The sequence below is a fragment of the Chiloscyllium plagiosum genome, unplaced genomic scaffold (assembly GCF_037043375.1).
Source record: "Chiloscyllium plagiosum isolate Xiang-an unplaced genomic scaffold, Cpla_swu_hap1 HiC_scaffold_19, whole genome shotgun sequence".
In the NCBI taxonomy this organism is placed as follows: domain Eukaryota; kingdom Metazoa; phylum Chordata; class Chondrichthyes; order Orectolobiformes; family Hemiscylliidae; genus Chiloscyllium; species Chiloscyllium plagiosum.
In genome coordinates this window covers 46,736,237-46,752,637 of record NW_028270157.1, presented here as the reverse complement: position 1 = coordinate 46,752,637, position 16,401 = coordinate 46,736,237, and the positions used below count along the sequence as shown (strand labels likewise).

At 40.9% G+C, this 16,401-nt stretch overlaps 1 protein-coding gene across 21 annotated transcripts in view; it reads left to right on the top strand.

The window, feature by feature from the left end:
* LOC122559424 (calcium voltage-gated channel subunit alpha1 C) overlaps window positions 1-16,401 on the top strand; it is a 1,175,809-nt gene that overhangs the window by 1,084,159 nt on the left and 75,249 nt on the right. For all 21 annotated transcript variants that reach the window (XR_015760447.1, XM_087997307.1, XM_087997306.1 and 18 more), the window contains 3 exons: window positions 4,025-4,121; window positions 12,287-12,389; window positions 13,128-13,229. Coding sequence is in view for 20 of the 21 variants with exons in the window: in XM_087997307.1 (XP_087853433.1) it covers window positions 4,025-4,121; window positions 12,287-12,389; window positions 13,128-13,229 (302 nt within the window). In the remaining variant the exon portion in view is untranslated. The remainder of the gene's footprint in view (window positions 1-4,024; window positions 4,122-12,286; window positions 12,390-13,127; window positions 13,230-16,401) is intronic.

Below are 16,401 nucleotides of genomic sequence, written 5' to 3'. Positions count from 1 at the left end.
CTACCTAATCCCCTCATGATTTTATAAATCTCTGTAAGGTCACACCTCAGCTTCCAACGCTCCAGGAAAAAAAAACAGCCTATTCAGCCTCTACCTATAACTCAAACCCACCAATTCCAGCAACATCCTTGTATTATTTTCTGCATCCACTCAAGTTTAAGAACATCTTTCCTATTGAAGGGCAACCAGAATTGTATGCCGTATTCTAAAAGTGCTTCATCAATGTCCTATACAGCCACAACATGAACATCCCAACTACTATATTCCATGTTCTGATCAATGAAGGCACGGGTGCCAACATAGAACTTCACAACGCAGCACAGGCCCTTCAGCCCTCGATGTTGTGCTGACCTGTGAAACCAATCTGAAGCCTACCTATCTTACGCTACTTCTTATGTTTATCCAATGACCATTAAGATGCCCTTAAATTTGGCGAGTCTATTACTGTTGCAGGCAGGGTGTTCCCTACAACTCTCCAAATAAATAAACTACCTCTGATATCTGTTCTATATCTATCACCCCTCAGTTTAAAGCTATGCCCCCCATGCAAGCCATCAGCATCCGAGAAAAAAAGGCTCTCATTGTCCACCCTATCGAATCCTCTGATTATCTTATCATCTCAATTAAGTTTTCTCTCAACCTTGTTCTCTCCAATGAAAACAGACTCAATTCCTTCAGCTTTTCCTCATAAGACCTTCACTCCATACCAGGCAACATCCTAGTAAATCATCACTGAATCCTTTTTAAAGCTTCCATATTCTTCCTATAATGTGGTGACCAAAACTGTACGCAATACTCCAAGTGCAGCCGCACAAGAGTTTTGTACAACTGCAACATGACCTTGTACCTCCAAAACTCAATTCCTCTACCAATAAAAGCTAACACACTGTATGTCTTCTTAACAACCCTATCAACCTGGGTGCCAACTTTCAGGGATCTATCAACATGGACACCGAGATATCTCTGCTCATCTGCACTGCCAAGAATCTTGTCATTAGTCCAGTACTCTATTCATGTTGCTTATTCCAAAGTGAATCAGCTCACACATTTCCACATTAAACTCTATTTGCCACCTCTCAGCCCAGCTCTGCAGTTATCTATGTCCCTTTGTAACCTGCAACATCCTTCGGCATTGTCCACAACTCCACCGACCTTAGTGTCATCCACAAATTTACTAACCCATCCTTCTACACCCTCTTCCAGGTCATTTATAAAAATGATAAATAGCAGTGGACCTAAAACAGATCCTTGCAGTACACCACTAGTAAATGAACTCCAGGATAAGCATTTCCCATTAACCACCACCCTCTGTCTTCTTTCAGCTAGCCAATTTCTGATCCAAACTGCTAAATCACCCTCAATCCCATGCCTCCGTATTTTGTACAATAAACACTTGCTTCACCATCAATTTATGTGTGACTCCACTTTCAGAGAACTATGCACCTGCATCCCTAGGTCTCTATTTGGCAACATTCTCCAGGGCCTTACTTTACCTTACCAAAATGCAACACCTCATATTTATCTAAATTAAACTCCACGGTTTTACTGACTCCATGCAACCCCTTCAGCATGGGTACGTTCAAGGATTCCAATCTGGAGAAGAGGCCAATTGAAATACTTAAGTGTCAAACCAAATGCCGGTTTAGATCCTCTTTCTACTTCCAAAGGTAGATTACTGGGGGATGCCTCCACCAATGAGGACATCACCAATAAAACCTTCTGCTTCAGCCTTTATGTCTTTTTCTGCAGTTTTTACAGCCCCTCTGTGACCAGGTGTGTAGTGACCTGCTGATTAGAGACTCTGTGGTGCAGAGAGGAACCCCCTAGTGGCAAACAATACCCCAATCAAAACATTTCTATCTCTTAGCACCGTTTCACTGTTCCCTCCTTGCTGGGGTCTGGGTAACTGTTCTGGTATTTCCAACCCCCCGCTTACCTCATTCAATGGTGTCATCCATGATATTGCTCCTAGCTAAGTGCAGTCCTAGCAGTGGCCACAACTCCTAAGTGACTACTGCTGAAAAGCTGCTGGCCCTTTGCAGACTTTTTGTGTTCTCCTCAAAAATTGCGTCCTAGTTCTCTTTATATCATATCAAATGTGGCTATAATGTTTTTAGTCTCTTCATCCACACCACTAAGAGTGATAGAAGGTAACTGAGGCCCAAGCATTGATCCATGTGGCACATCATTAATTGCAGTGTGCTAAAATGTTCTCAATCAAGTGGTGCTTTCAAAAATCATGTAAAATGCTGAAAACATGTTGAGGACTGGAAAAAAAATTGTGGTTGTAAGAGCTGCAACTGCTTTGAGGTATTTTAGGTGTTAGAGCTGATTTCTGCAAATTCCAGGAGCAAATTTTGGAGAGATCAAAACAATGGCACTTTAAAAAGGAGGAGGAGAGATAAAGGTGGAGACCACATGGTCAGAGAAAAAAAACCTGTACTACTATCTGACACAGCAGTAAGTCTGCACAGCTACTGCCTTTACTGTTTGAGTTCAAGTATCATTGGACATCAGCGTGCATCTAAGAAAAATTAACAAACAGTGAAATTCACAGCTGACCTTGGAGGAACCTGAGTCGGAGAGGTCACAGCATGGAAGCAGCTAAGTGTATAGTTTTTAAGTGTAGCCTTGCTGTAAACCTACAGTAGGGAGTAGAGTGGATTCTTTTTTGATTATATAGCAGGAAGCTAGGGAGGTAGGTAGTGCAGGAGTCTCCTGTGGCTATCCCCATCTCAAATAACTGTGCTGTTTTGGAAACTTTAGGGGGTGATAGGCTCTCAGGGGAATGTAGCAGGAGCAGCCAAGTTTCCCATACTGAGACTGGCTCTAATACAACAAGGAGTACATCAGGTTCCAAGAGATATGATATGGGATTCTCTAATCAGAGGCACAGACAGACATTTCTACGGCCGACAGCGAGAAATCAGAATGGTCTGTTGCCTCCCTGGTGCCAGGATCAAGGATATCTCTGAGAGAGTGCAGAATGTTCTCAAAGGGGAGAGGGACGAACAGGAGGTCATTGTACATATTGGAACTAATGACATAGGAAGGGAAAAGTATGAGATTCTGAAGGAAGAACAGCAAGTTACGCAGGAATTTAAAAAGGAGGGTTCACATTTTTGGATCATTGGAATCTCTTCTGGGTAGAAGTGACCTGTTTAAAAAGGATGAATTACACATGAATTAGAAGGATACTAATATACTGGCAGGAAGATTTGCTACAACTGCTTGGGAGGGGGAGGGGGTGACACCCAGGGAGATAGTGAGGAAAAAGATCAGTCTGAGACTGGTACAGTTGGGAAAAGGAGCAAGTCAAACAGTCCGGGCAGGCAGGAACAAAAGCAGCGAACGAGGTAGCACTGATCAATTAAACTGCATTTATTTCAATACAAGAAGCTAATAGGTAAAGCAGATGAACTCAGGGCATGATTAGGAACATGAGACTGGGACATCATAGCAATTACAGAGATGTGGCTCGGGGTGGACAGAACTGGCAGCTTAATGTTCCAGGATACAAATGCTATAGGAAGGATAGAAAAGGGGTCAAGAGGGATGGGGGTGGCATTTTTGATAAGGATAAAATTACAGCTGTACTTGGGGAGGATATTGCTGGGACTTAAGAGGCAACTTTTTCACGCAGAGGCTGGTGCATGTATGGAATGACCTGCCAGAGGAAGTGGTGAAGACTCTTACAATTACAACATTTAAAAGGCATCTGGATGGGTACATGATTAGGAAGGGTTGAGAGGGATATGGGCCAAATGCTGTAAAATAGGACTAGATTAATTTAAGATATCTGGTCGGCATGGATGAATTGGACCGAAGGGTCTGTTTCTGTGCTGTACATCTCTATGACTCGATATAACCTTCTGGCTAATCCACCATCTTGTCAACAGATGACATGTAGAGAATCAATTGAAAAGAAAAAGAAGAAATTAGTAGAAAGGATAACCCATACTCAGGCAAAAAGAGCAAAACATTTTTAGTCAATAATTACATTGTTCTGTTTATATTGTTTCAGGGGTCGCATCAAGCACTTAGATGTGGTTACTCTCCTGAGAAGGATACAACCGCCTTTGGGATTTGGCAAGTTGTGTCCACATAGAGTGGCCTGCAAAGTAAGTAATCTTAGTATGCTTTGGAAAGACAATTCTCAATATTTCTTTGGCACTCATGCATCATTAGCTGATAACCTTCCAGCCATAGAGACAGTTTATTTTTATTTAGACTCGTCATCATTTGGTGCACCTCCACTAAATCGTCTCTCAAGTTTCTCCTCTCTAACAAAAACAACCGAAGCTTCTACAATTTATCCACCTGGTTGAAGTCTTTTCATCTTTTTTTTCCTGCAGTCTCTCTGAAGTCTTCACATTCATTCTGAAGTGCAGTAGCCAGAATTGTACAAAATACTCCAGTTGAGTTTAAATATAAATTCTTTAAATGTTCATCATAATTTCCTTGATTTTGTAATCTGTAATATGGCAAAATTTCTGCAGCCACAGGGGAGCAGCATTAAGACAATCCCTGATACATTTCCACTGCCAGAAACGTTTTCCAGAGTAGGTACGAGACTATTACTTTGCAGCCAAATCACTTATATGAGGCCTATATTAGAAATGAAATAAAAGTTTTCCAGTGTCAGGGTCACCTTTGTGAGGTCATTCAATCAATGAAGTCAGCCCTTCAATCAGAGAAATCTGTTTGCTTAGCCTTTGTTCAAAGAAAATACTTTCATTACTGCTACGGCACCTCCATTTTGAGACACCCTGTTTTTGCCCAACCTACTGAGCAACAACCAGCTCTGTCAGTGGCTATGCCAAAGTTAGAGTTGCCAGCCATGTAATTGGACTTGTAGCATCAAGAGCCCACTTTCCATCTTTGATTGAATGGTGAACTTAGAGATAGTCACTTAAGAGATCTTCTACAGGAAAATGGCTCTGCCAGCCTGGCTCCGAGCAATTGATCTTGATGTGTGAGTACCAAAGTCAGTATGAAAATCTGGTCGTATTTAGAAGCACAGATTCTAATTTTAACTAATTTCACAAGCTGCTTTGCCACTGTCAATAATTTGTGTTCATGTACCCTGATATCTTTCATCTACACCTTAAATATGACTTTCACTTTACGTTGCTTCTACTCATTGTTCCTTCCAAAATGTGTCATTTTACATACCTATGAATTAAATTTTGTTTGCTACATATTCACCATTCCATAGGTCAGAATGTGCCTTCTCAAAGTTCACAGTACTTCTAAGTCTTGCATTATTTGCAAATTATGTCATTAGTACCTGAGTTTTGGTCATCACCATGCATCAAGAAAAGCCTTGGTCTTGTACCAGTGTCTGGGGTACTCCACTACATATCTTCCCTAAATCCAAAAAAGCAGCCACTGACCAATGCTCCCTGTTTACTGATAATGAAGAAATTGTGTTCTAGCCAGTGACACATACATCTTGCAAACAAACTTTTAAGAATCAGAAAAGTTTGTACACATGCTGTCACAGTACATTTAGTTCCATGTACTTCAAATTTACTGGAAAGCCTAATCTGTGGCAGTTTATCAAATAACGTTTGGAATTCTAAACAGATTACCTCACTTATTTCAGTAACCTTCTTCCATTACCTCAAGAGAAATCCATTGAAGTTATTATTCAAAGCTTGGAATTTAAAAACAGGGAAACTTTGTTACAATTGAGCAGGGTGTTGTTGAGGCCTCACCTGGAGTACTTTGTATAGTTAAGATATCCTGGCATTGGTGGCTGTTCAAAACAGATTTACCAGGCTGGGATGAAGGGTTGACTTATGAAGAAAGGATAAACCATTTATGACTTGCATGTAGAAGAATGAGGGGTGATCTTATTAAAACATTCAAGATTCTGAAGGGGTTTGGCAGGATAGTTGTTAAGAAGGTATTCCCACTATTGGGAAAGTCCTGAATTAGGGAACACAGTTACAGAATAAGGGAATCCTCATTTAAAACTGCAATGTAAAGTCTTCTCCCAGAGGGCAGAGAATGTCTATCTCAGAGAGTTGTGGAAGCTTGATCCACAGAGATTATTTAAAGACAAAGTAGATTTTTTGAAATATCAGGGAGTTAACAGCTAGACTGAGCTAGCAGAAAAGAGAAGTTAGGTCTGGAGCAGATCAGCTAAGACCTTGTTGAATGGTAGGGCAGGCTTGAGGGGTCAAATGACTTGAGACACCAAATGGCTTGGACAATATTTAGGCAAGCCAACCCATCTTCCATATTTCCAGGTCTACATATAAATTAGAAAAATTTGTATTCAGAGAATAGCTTGATGAGTAGTTCACATAATGCTTTTGAGATGGTTTCATAAAGGAGCACATTCTAAAAGAGACCTGAGACCAGGTGTGTTAGGCTTGGTATTGTGTAATGTGACAAAATTAATTCATGACCTCAGAGTAAAGATAGCAATGATCATAGTACAATTGAATTTTACATTAAGTTTGAAGGGAGAAGAATATGTCCATGACCAGTATTTTAAACTTTAGTAAAGGCAACTGTGTGGACATGGGAGCAGATCTAGCTGAAATGAACTGATAATGTATTAGTAGAGCAGCAGTGAGACTTTTTAAGGGTACCTCATAATGCCCGCAGTGAGTAAAACCTTTCTGTAAATAAAAATGACAAGGAGAGGACCTGGCAATGTTTGTTTAAAAGGTTAATCAAGACAAGTAAATCATGAGAAGATGCTACATAGAAATGTATAAATAGATAGCAAGAGTTTCTGTAAGTTATTAAAAAGGAAAAAAATAAATAAAGTGCGTATTGGTTCTCTAGAAGAGGGGAATGGTAGGAAGAAACGGAAAATATAATTAACTATTTTGTTTCTACATTCACTGTAGCGAATACAAAAAGATTGAATTTTAATACCTGTAATCAGAAGGAACATGGTGAAATTTTGATCACTGGAGAAACAATACTGAGCAAACTGATGGAGTTACAGGTTAATATGTCTCCAGGTCCTGATAGACATCACTCTCAGGTCTTAAAAGAGGCAGCTAATGAGGCACTAGAAGTTTTGGTGTTAACTTTCCAAAATGTTGTTGAAAAAACTCAATCAAGCTGCCAGAGAAGATGGTGGAGGCAAGTATAATTACAACATTTAATTGGCATCTGGATGAGTACATGAATTGGAAGGCTTTAGAGGAATATTGGCCAAGTGCTGGCAAATGGGACTAGTTGTGGATATCTGATTGGTGCGGATGAGTTGGACTGAAAGGTCTGTTTCCATGCTCTGTGAGGCTATGACTGTACAACATTATGCTGTCACCCTGCTGGGTCTGTCCTGCCAGTGGGACAAGACATATTCAGGGATGGTGAAGGTGATGTCTGGGACATTGTCTGTAAGGCCTGATTCTATGCGTATGAATATGTCAGACTGTTGCTTGACTACTCTGTGAGTCAAAATCTTCGAGAAGAAAGTGAGGACTGCAGATGCTGGAGATCAGAGCTGAAAATGTGTTGCTGGAAAAGCGCAGCAGGTCAGGCAGCATCCAAGGAACAGGAGAATCGACGTTTCGGGCATAAACCCTTCTTCAGGAATGAGGAAAGTGTGTCCAGCAGGCTAAGATAAAAGGTAGGGAGGAGGGACTTGGGGGGAGGGGCGTTGGAAATGCGATATGTGGTAGGAGGTCAAGGTGAGGGTGATAGGCCGGAGTGGGGTGGGGGCGGAGAGGTCACGAAGAAGATTGCAGGTTGGGAAGGCAGTGCTGAGTTCAAGGGATTTGACTGAGACAAGGTGGGGGGGAGGGGAATTGAGGAAACTGGAGAAATCTGAGTTCATCCCTTGTGGTTGAAGGGTTCCTAGGCAGAAGATGAGACACTCTTCCTCCAACCGTCGTGTTGCTATGGTCTGGCGATGGAGGAGTCCAAGGACCTGCACGGAGGGAATGGTAGGTGAGGACCAGTGGGGTTCTGTCCTGGTGGCGGTTGGAGGGGTGGGGCTCAAGAGCGGGAAGTGGAGGAGATGCGGTGGAGGGCACCTTCTCCCACCCTGCCCCCTGTAAAAACGCCATCCCATATTCCCAATTCCTTCGTCTCTGCCGCATCTGCTCCCAGGAGGACCAGTTCCAATACCGTACAACCCAGATGACCTTCTTCAAAGACCGCAATTTCCCCCCAGACGTGGCCAACAATGCCCTCCACCGCATCTCCTCCACTTCGCGCTCCTCCACCCTTGAGCCCCACCCCTCCAACCGCCACCAGGACAGAACCCCACTGGTCCTCACCTACCACCCCACCAACCTCCATATACATCGTATCATCCGCCATCATTTCTGCCACCTCCAAACAGACCCCACCACCAGGGATATATTTCCCTCCCCTCCCCTATCAGCGTTCCAAAAAGACCACTCCCTCCGTGACTCCCTCGTCAGGTCCACACCCCCCACCAACCCAACCTCCACTCCCGGCACATTCCCCTGCAACCGCAAGAAATGCAAAACTTGCACCCACACCTCCCCCCTTACTTCTCTCCAAGGCCCCAAGGGATCCTTCCATATCCGTCACAAATTCACCTGCACCTCCATACACATCATTAACTGCATCCGCTGCACCCGATGTGGCCTCCTCTATATTGGGGAGACAGGCTGCCTACTTGCGGAACGTTTCAGAGAACACCTCTGGGACACCCGGATCAACCAACCCAACCACCCCGTGGCTCAACACTTCAACTCCCCCTCCCACTCCACCAAGGACATGCAGGTCCTTGGACTCCTCCATCGCCAGACCATGGCAACACGACGGTTGGAGGAAGAGCGCTTCATCTTCCGCCTAGGAACCCTCCAACCACAAGGGATGAACCCCGATTTCTCCAGTTTCCTCATTTCCCCTCCCCCCACCTTGTCTCAGTCAAATCCCTCGAACTCAGCACCACCTTCCTAACCTGCAATCTTCTTCCTGACCTCTCTGCCCCCACCCCACTCCGGCCTATCACCCTCACCTTGACCTTCTTCCACCTATTGCATTTCCAACGCCCCTCCCCCCAAGTCCCTCCTCCCTACCTTTTATCTTAGCCTGCTGGACACACTTTCCTCATTCCTGAAGAAGGGCTTATGCCCGAAACGTCGATTCTCCTGTTCCTTGGGATGCTGCCTGACCTGCTGCGCTTTTCCAGCAACACATTTTCTACTCTGTGAGTCAGCTCACCCAATTTGACACTAGCCCCCAGATGTTAGTAAGGAGGACTTTGCAGACTTGACAGGGGTGTTTCTGTTTACTGTCTTTTCCACTGATTTTTATTAGATTATTGTTGTTGTCACATGTACCTATGTATAGTGAAAAGTTTTGTTTTGCAAACAGTACAGGCAGATCATAACATACAAGGGCATACAGATCATTGAGTGTTTAGACAGAGTGAGGCATATAAAATTACAGCTGCAGGGGAGGTGCACAAATGCAAGATCAGCATTAGATTTGATTTTTATAGACTTAGAATTGAGGTTTACAAGTGCAGACTGATTGTAAAAAATGTGAAAATAATTCTGCTGTAGAAAGCTCACAAAGCTCCCATTGTCAGGTATCAATGCCAGATGGTTTGTCCTATTTCATTTATTTGTTGAGACTTCACAGCAATTGATACAACTGAGTGGGTTGCTCGGCCATTTCAGAGGGCAGTTGATGGTCAGCAATATTGCTGTGGGTCTGGAATCATATGTAGGCCAGACCAGGTAAGGATAATGGATTTCCTTCTCTGGAGGACATTAGTGGACCAAATGGCTTTTTCCAATAATCAATAAAGGTTTTGTCATCACTAGATTCTTAATTCCAGATTAATTCTGATAAGACTATTTATTTTAGCTATGTGATAATGGAGTTGGTGACTGATCATGACAAATGATCTGTAGTAGTGCAAAGCTTTAGGAACCATCTGCCCAAAGTTGCCTGTTCCTCTGAAACATGCTATACTTAGTAAGTGTCATGCCTCAAATTATTTTTATACTGTAACACACAAAAAAACTGAATTCTCAGTGTTTAGAGGTTATTTTGTCAATTCAAATTCTCAGATTATTACATGGGATTTGAACTTTAAGTCCTAATTATCTGGATTACTCTATCTATAACATTTGGACCACACATTTATTGCATTTGATTCTGTAAAACATATAGGTGGAGCACGTGGATGAAAATTGGTGATAAGAAGCAAATACAAATTAGGAAAACCTTTTGATTTTCTGTACATAGAGCTGAATCCTATGGGGCCCTCAATGACATGGACTATGACAAGATATCTGGGGGAATCATGTGCAAAGTTGGGCAAGGACTTTCTCGCAGGAACAACACATTACATTCTCAAATAGAGTTCCGGACCTTGAGACAAAATTCTCATTAGGAAGCAGTGATCTGCTAATTCACAGAAATTGCTGCTTATTATCTGCGTTATTAATTGCAAATCTCACATCATTAATATGAGTTTTCTATCCTATCACCCGCAACAAGGAGACTATACATCAACAATTTCTGACATGAAAGTGACTTTAGCTTACCTCTTGCTCCTCCAATCTGGCATTCTTGACACCCGACAACAACATCTCAGGGCACGTTCCAAGCACCTGCTGCTCTCTTGCCATGTCCATGGATGCTGGCATTCCAAATCTGCCACTTCCCAAGAACCTCATGACACTTTTCTGATCCATTTACGGGACCTTCTAAAATGTAATGCTGCACTTCGGTGTACATAGATGACTACTATTGAAATGCTGCTACACAGACACTGTATAGAGGAACATAGCTTCAGCTCATGGATTGGATCAGGCTGCATCTTAGGGCTGTTCACTTGCTCTTTTAGCACTCACTCACCTTCAGCTTATCAGGATGCTCACAGCATCCCTGTCTTGCTCTGTATTTTGCACCTTGCCCACCAACCAAAGCTGCCAGGCTCACACCACTTTTGTCTTGTTTTTGCTGTTTACCGCAGACACAGAGCCAAGACGTTTGTCATGGTTGTTAGTAGTCCTGAGTGAGGGGATTCAGCCTTCAGTCAAGGTGTCCCAGTACAGTAAGTCAAGCACACCCTCTGTTACGACTCCACTGCTGGGATATGGTCAGTTAGCTATCCAAGTGGTCAAAGTCTGAATTCTCTCCTCATATATGATGATTAGCTGAATTTTAGTTAGCTCACTACTCACCCTGACCTATTCCGGCCTATTCTCTCCTGGAATGTGAGAAAGGGAAGTATTGAATGAGATGAAAGCAGATTACACAACTGTTACTGAGGATACGAGTGGGGAAAAATGGTTGTATGCCCTGCATTAGTGATTCAGAAGGTTGGGCTAACTGAGAGCAAGTAAGAAAAATATCGCATTCAATAGCGTGAGGAGTAGAGCATGATCCTTCGTATGAGGTGGGTGCAGTGGTAATGGTGAAATGAGTAGAGACATAAATGAGGTAGCAGACATAAGATGACAAACCTTACCGTGGCTGAGCAGAGAAGGTCATTGATCACCTTCGTTTGCTGCTGGTCATTCCTTCAGTAACCCAGGTGGGAATCATGGACCAAACTGCCAGGATCTAATTGTGTGGCATTCTCTGCTGGTTCTGGTGGATAGGATGTTGCTGCTCTGTGCCACCCAGTCCACCAGGACTTCCACAAGTGATAATCTGTCCACAAAGCAAGCCTCCAATTTTCTTTTTATTTGCCTTATTGGGGGCAGATGTCTTAAACTGTGCAGGAAAGGTTTGGACTGATGGTGCTTGTCCAGATGCACAATGACCTTTTTAGGGTGCTACAGGTGCCAGGTCTATTTGGAGGTATCCCTACAGTGGCAAGTTCTTCTGCTTGTTGCAGTTAGTAGAATCCAGAAGACAATGGATGAGTGGTAAGGGTAGGGGTATGGTAAGTAATTAATAAGTGCAATTTGAAATGATCAAACAAGAAAACTCACTAGGCTTCATGGAGAGAAGCTCTCCACATGACTCAACAACATTAAAACATCTGATAAAAGTAGAATTATGCCTATAGTTCTTATTGGTCTATCCAAGATATATTGTCTGTTCAAAAATAATAATAGGAAAGGTTGTATGGATAAAAGTGAATTTGGAAACCATTTTTTAAGATCAAACCTGTTCGGGTTTTATTCTGGTTTTATTATCCATATTTTGAAAAAAAAGCCTGTTGATTTTCTTCATTTTTAAAACTGGATTTTGCTTTTCCTTTGACTGTATATTTAGTTTAATTCACATAACTTTGATATCTCACAATAAGAGTTGGAATAATCTTTACGCTGTTTCACTAAGCCACGTTGTTTGTTGTTCCATGCAGCGCTTGGTATCCATGAATATGCCTTTAAACAGTGATGGCACAGTCATGTTCAATGCAACTCTCTTTGCATTGGTTCGCACTGCATTAAGGATCAAAACTGAAGGTATAACGTTTTAACAATTTCTTTGGTTTCAGATTTGTGAGCAGTGGTGGCCTATGATTTTGGTATGTTGCTGAGATGCCTTCTTTGAGACATTTATTATTAACTATTTTTTATAGGGAACTAGGTTAAATAAATGTTTAGAGAAGGGAACTCACTAGAGGGGATTTTTAACTGCCTACTTGTCTGAAAGATGGATGATTCGTAGAACAATATCTAGAAGAGAACTTGAGTATATGTCTGCTTAATTAAAATTTAAGGCAAGTTTCAAGTGGGCGCCCAACTCTCCAGACCAAAGCAGATTGGAGATGATATAAATGTATAGATTAGGGTCAAACACCAGGTAAATGTGGAAGCTATTTCAAAAAGGCTAATTTTTGTATTTTGAAAGACATTTCAAAATAAACTTTCCAACCTTATGTGGTCTCATTCTCAATTAAATGTAATATCCCCATACAACCACTTGGCACCTAGGGGCACTAGCATCTGCCTTCTCTATGCAGAACCTACATGATTTTAAGCTGTAAACCAGCAAGTCACCCATCTGACATAAGTAAATTTCAAAGGAGGTCCAAATCTGAAAGTAGTGCAGTCACAGTGGCAACACAAATCCATTTTTAGCAGAACCAGAAAATTTTCTCACCATCACGACAGGTAAGAGAATATTATTTAGTATATTGGGTTGGATTGTGGCTTTAATTTCAGGACCTGTGTTTGAAATGCAATGTCCTGTCTGAACAGGTAATTTGGAACAAGCAAACGAAGAACTTCGAGCAATTATTAAAAAAATCTGGAAACGTACAAGCATGAAATTGTTGGATCAGGTCGTGCCACCAGCAGGAGGTGAGTATCCTTCAAATATGTATCAGCTTGAAAAACAGAAGTAGTTATCTTGTAATAACATATAATTAACTAACCAAGTGATACAACATGACAATGGATTGGTAACACTTAAGATTGTTTATTGGGAAAATATTTCCAGGAGTAATTCAGAAATTGTCCCTGTCTCTTGATGGTAATAATTCTTGATCTATTCACATGAATATCAGAAAATAGTATAACGCGGAAGAAGACCTTATAGACCATCTAATGTGCATCAGGTCTTTCAAAGTTCATTCCCCATAACACTGCAATTTTAATATTTTTTTCAGGTATTTATCTAATTACCTTTTGAAAGTAACTATTCAATCTGTTTCCATCACCTTATCAGAAAGTGCATTCTAAATCCTAACCACTATTGCATGAAAACACATATGCTCATGTCTCTGATTCTTTATCTGATCACCCTATATTCGGACCTCCTAGTTATTGACTGTTTCTCTTTCCTCAGTCTATGTAAACCATTCATGACTTTAATTGCATCTGTCAATTTACCTCTTAGCCTTCTCTCCTCGAAAGAGAAACAAGACTAACTTTCTATTTTATCTACATAATTATAATTCCTCATCCCTCAAAGAATTCCTTATCTCTCCAGTATGTTTTCCAAAGCTTTCATATCCATCAAAACTAATGGAGCCTCAAATTTGATTCAATACTCCAGCTAAGCCCTTTAAAGTTTGAGCATAATCCTTGTTTTTGAACTCTATGCCTCTATTTACAAAGCCAAGATCCCATACATATTATTAGCTGCATGGTAAACCTGTTCTGCTACTTTCAAAACATTGTGTTACTTTGTTCTTACACACAATTTTTCCTCATGCTTCTTACCAATTAATGCCCCATATTTTTCTGCATTTAATTTCAACTGTCATGAGCGCATGTGGTCAACACAATCGCAAGAAGATCTCTTGGCATACTTTAAGCCTAGTTTCAAACATATTGGATGCAACGTTTTGATGAGTAACGCTCCTGAAATCTTGAAAGCTGAATGTTTTTAATGCGACAATACAGCATACTTTGTGGAACAAGGTACACATGCGGACATTCCCTTCCATATATTGGAACCGCATGAAGTGTTGAGGTGTCATGATGTCACATAACTCGACAGGCTGTTGTGACAACTATTTTTCAAATTAGGACCCCATAGGTCCATTCAATTTGTAATGGACCAGACCAAAGCCCTACAAAATGTGTCAAGAAGATAATCTATAGCCTAACTTTTTCTTACTTTAAAGGTAAGTGTAAGGCATCGTGTTCCAGAACCAATTTGACTATTCAAACTATCAGTCTTGAAACAAAACACACTTTATTCATTTACTTTAATTGAAATATAAACAAAATAAAATAAAATAATTGGTTTAAGTGTAACACTGTTGAAATGCTTAACAAATTAATATATACTACCTACTGCTAATTAACTGTTCCATTATAGTAACATCTCATAAACTCACCTTTGGCCAAGGTAAATTCAGTAAAATAGATTGATTCAAATGCTATCCTAATAGAACCCAGGTTTTATCTGTAACAGAGAGAGGAATAAGAGCTTCCACATCCAGCTTGAAGACCCCAGCAACTGCTGAAAACTAAAACTAAACATTGGGAGCTTGACCCTGCCCATTCAGGCTGTTTCTATTGTTTCAACTTCAAAAAGAAACCCAAGGCCTCACAAGCTGTTTACTTTATTGGCTTTTTTTTTATAAAACTGAGACAAAATACACCTCCTAACACCATAGTATCATTACACCTCCACTCTTAAAAAAGAACCATCAATATACAAAGATGTCTTCGTTTTTAAAATCCTTTGTCCTTAACTCTATTAGTACACTACAATACGTATACATTGACTCTAAGCATGAAAATAGTGACTGCTACAGTCCATTTCAGTCTTTTTTTTCCCACCACCAACCACCTCCATCCTATCCTTGTTCATCAAAGTAACAATAACGCATTGGCAAATACATTGTCTCGTCCTGCCACGTGTTTAATTTTCTAATTGAATGGCTGCAATAATAATCTCCATCTAAACAGTTGTGTAATTGTTATTCCTTTTTTTCTAAAAAACTTGAAAGAGTTATGATCAGAATATATAATTGTCTCATTACTGGCAATACAAATGTTGAAATGTTGCAATGTCAACACTAAACTCAAGGTCTGTTTCTCAATTGTGGAATATTTCTGTTGATAATTATTCGATTTTCTGGAAAAATATCCAATATGTCTTTCTATCTTCCCATTGTCTTGTAAGAGTACAACACCGACATCCACGTCATTCGCACCGATAGCCACCTTGAATGGCTTTGTGTAATTAGGTATGGCTAACAATGGGGCAATGGTTAACTCAGCTTTCAGGCTGTCAAATGCCTTCTGACATTCTTCCATCCACTGAAATTTTCTGCACTTCTTCAACAAGTCAGTCAGTGGAGTAACCGCACTGCTAAAATTCGGTACAAACTTCCGAGAAGAATCACCCAGTTCCAGGAATCATAGTACTTCCCTGTTCGGCAATGGTATGGGAAACCCCCGCAATAATCTTTTTTTTTCACATCCTGTGGGGCCATTTGTCTACGTCCAATGGCATAGCCAAAATCTTCACTAGGGTTTTAAACTCAGTCTTAGCCATGTTTATCACCAAGCCCGCTTCTTGAAGTCAGCCGAATAATTCCAATAGATGTTCCAAATATTCCTTCCATGTGTGACTAAAAATCACCAGATCATCAATGTGCATCACACAACTGAGTAATCCAAAAATTACCTTATTGGTGAGTCTTCAAATTGTGGCTAACATATTTTTCGTACCAACTGGTGTGACTTTAAGCTGGTCTAGTCCATTCACTGTTATGAAAGCCAAACTTTTCTTTGCTCTTTCAGTCAAAGGTACCTGTTAGTAACCTCTAAATAAGTCCTCCTTAGAAATATAAGTTCTCAATACTGTCTTCCAAATGTGGAATAGGATATGAATCAGATTTTGTAACTGCATTGACTTTTTCGATAGTCCACACATAATTGTTGGGTACCATCTGGTTTTGGCAGCATTACAATGGGTGAGCTCTATTTATGCAACTAACTTTTCAACATGCGTTCAATCTCTTTTTGAACCTATGCCAACTTTAGAGAGTTAAGTCTTAAAGGATTTTGC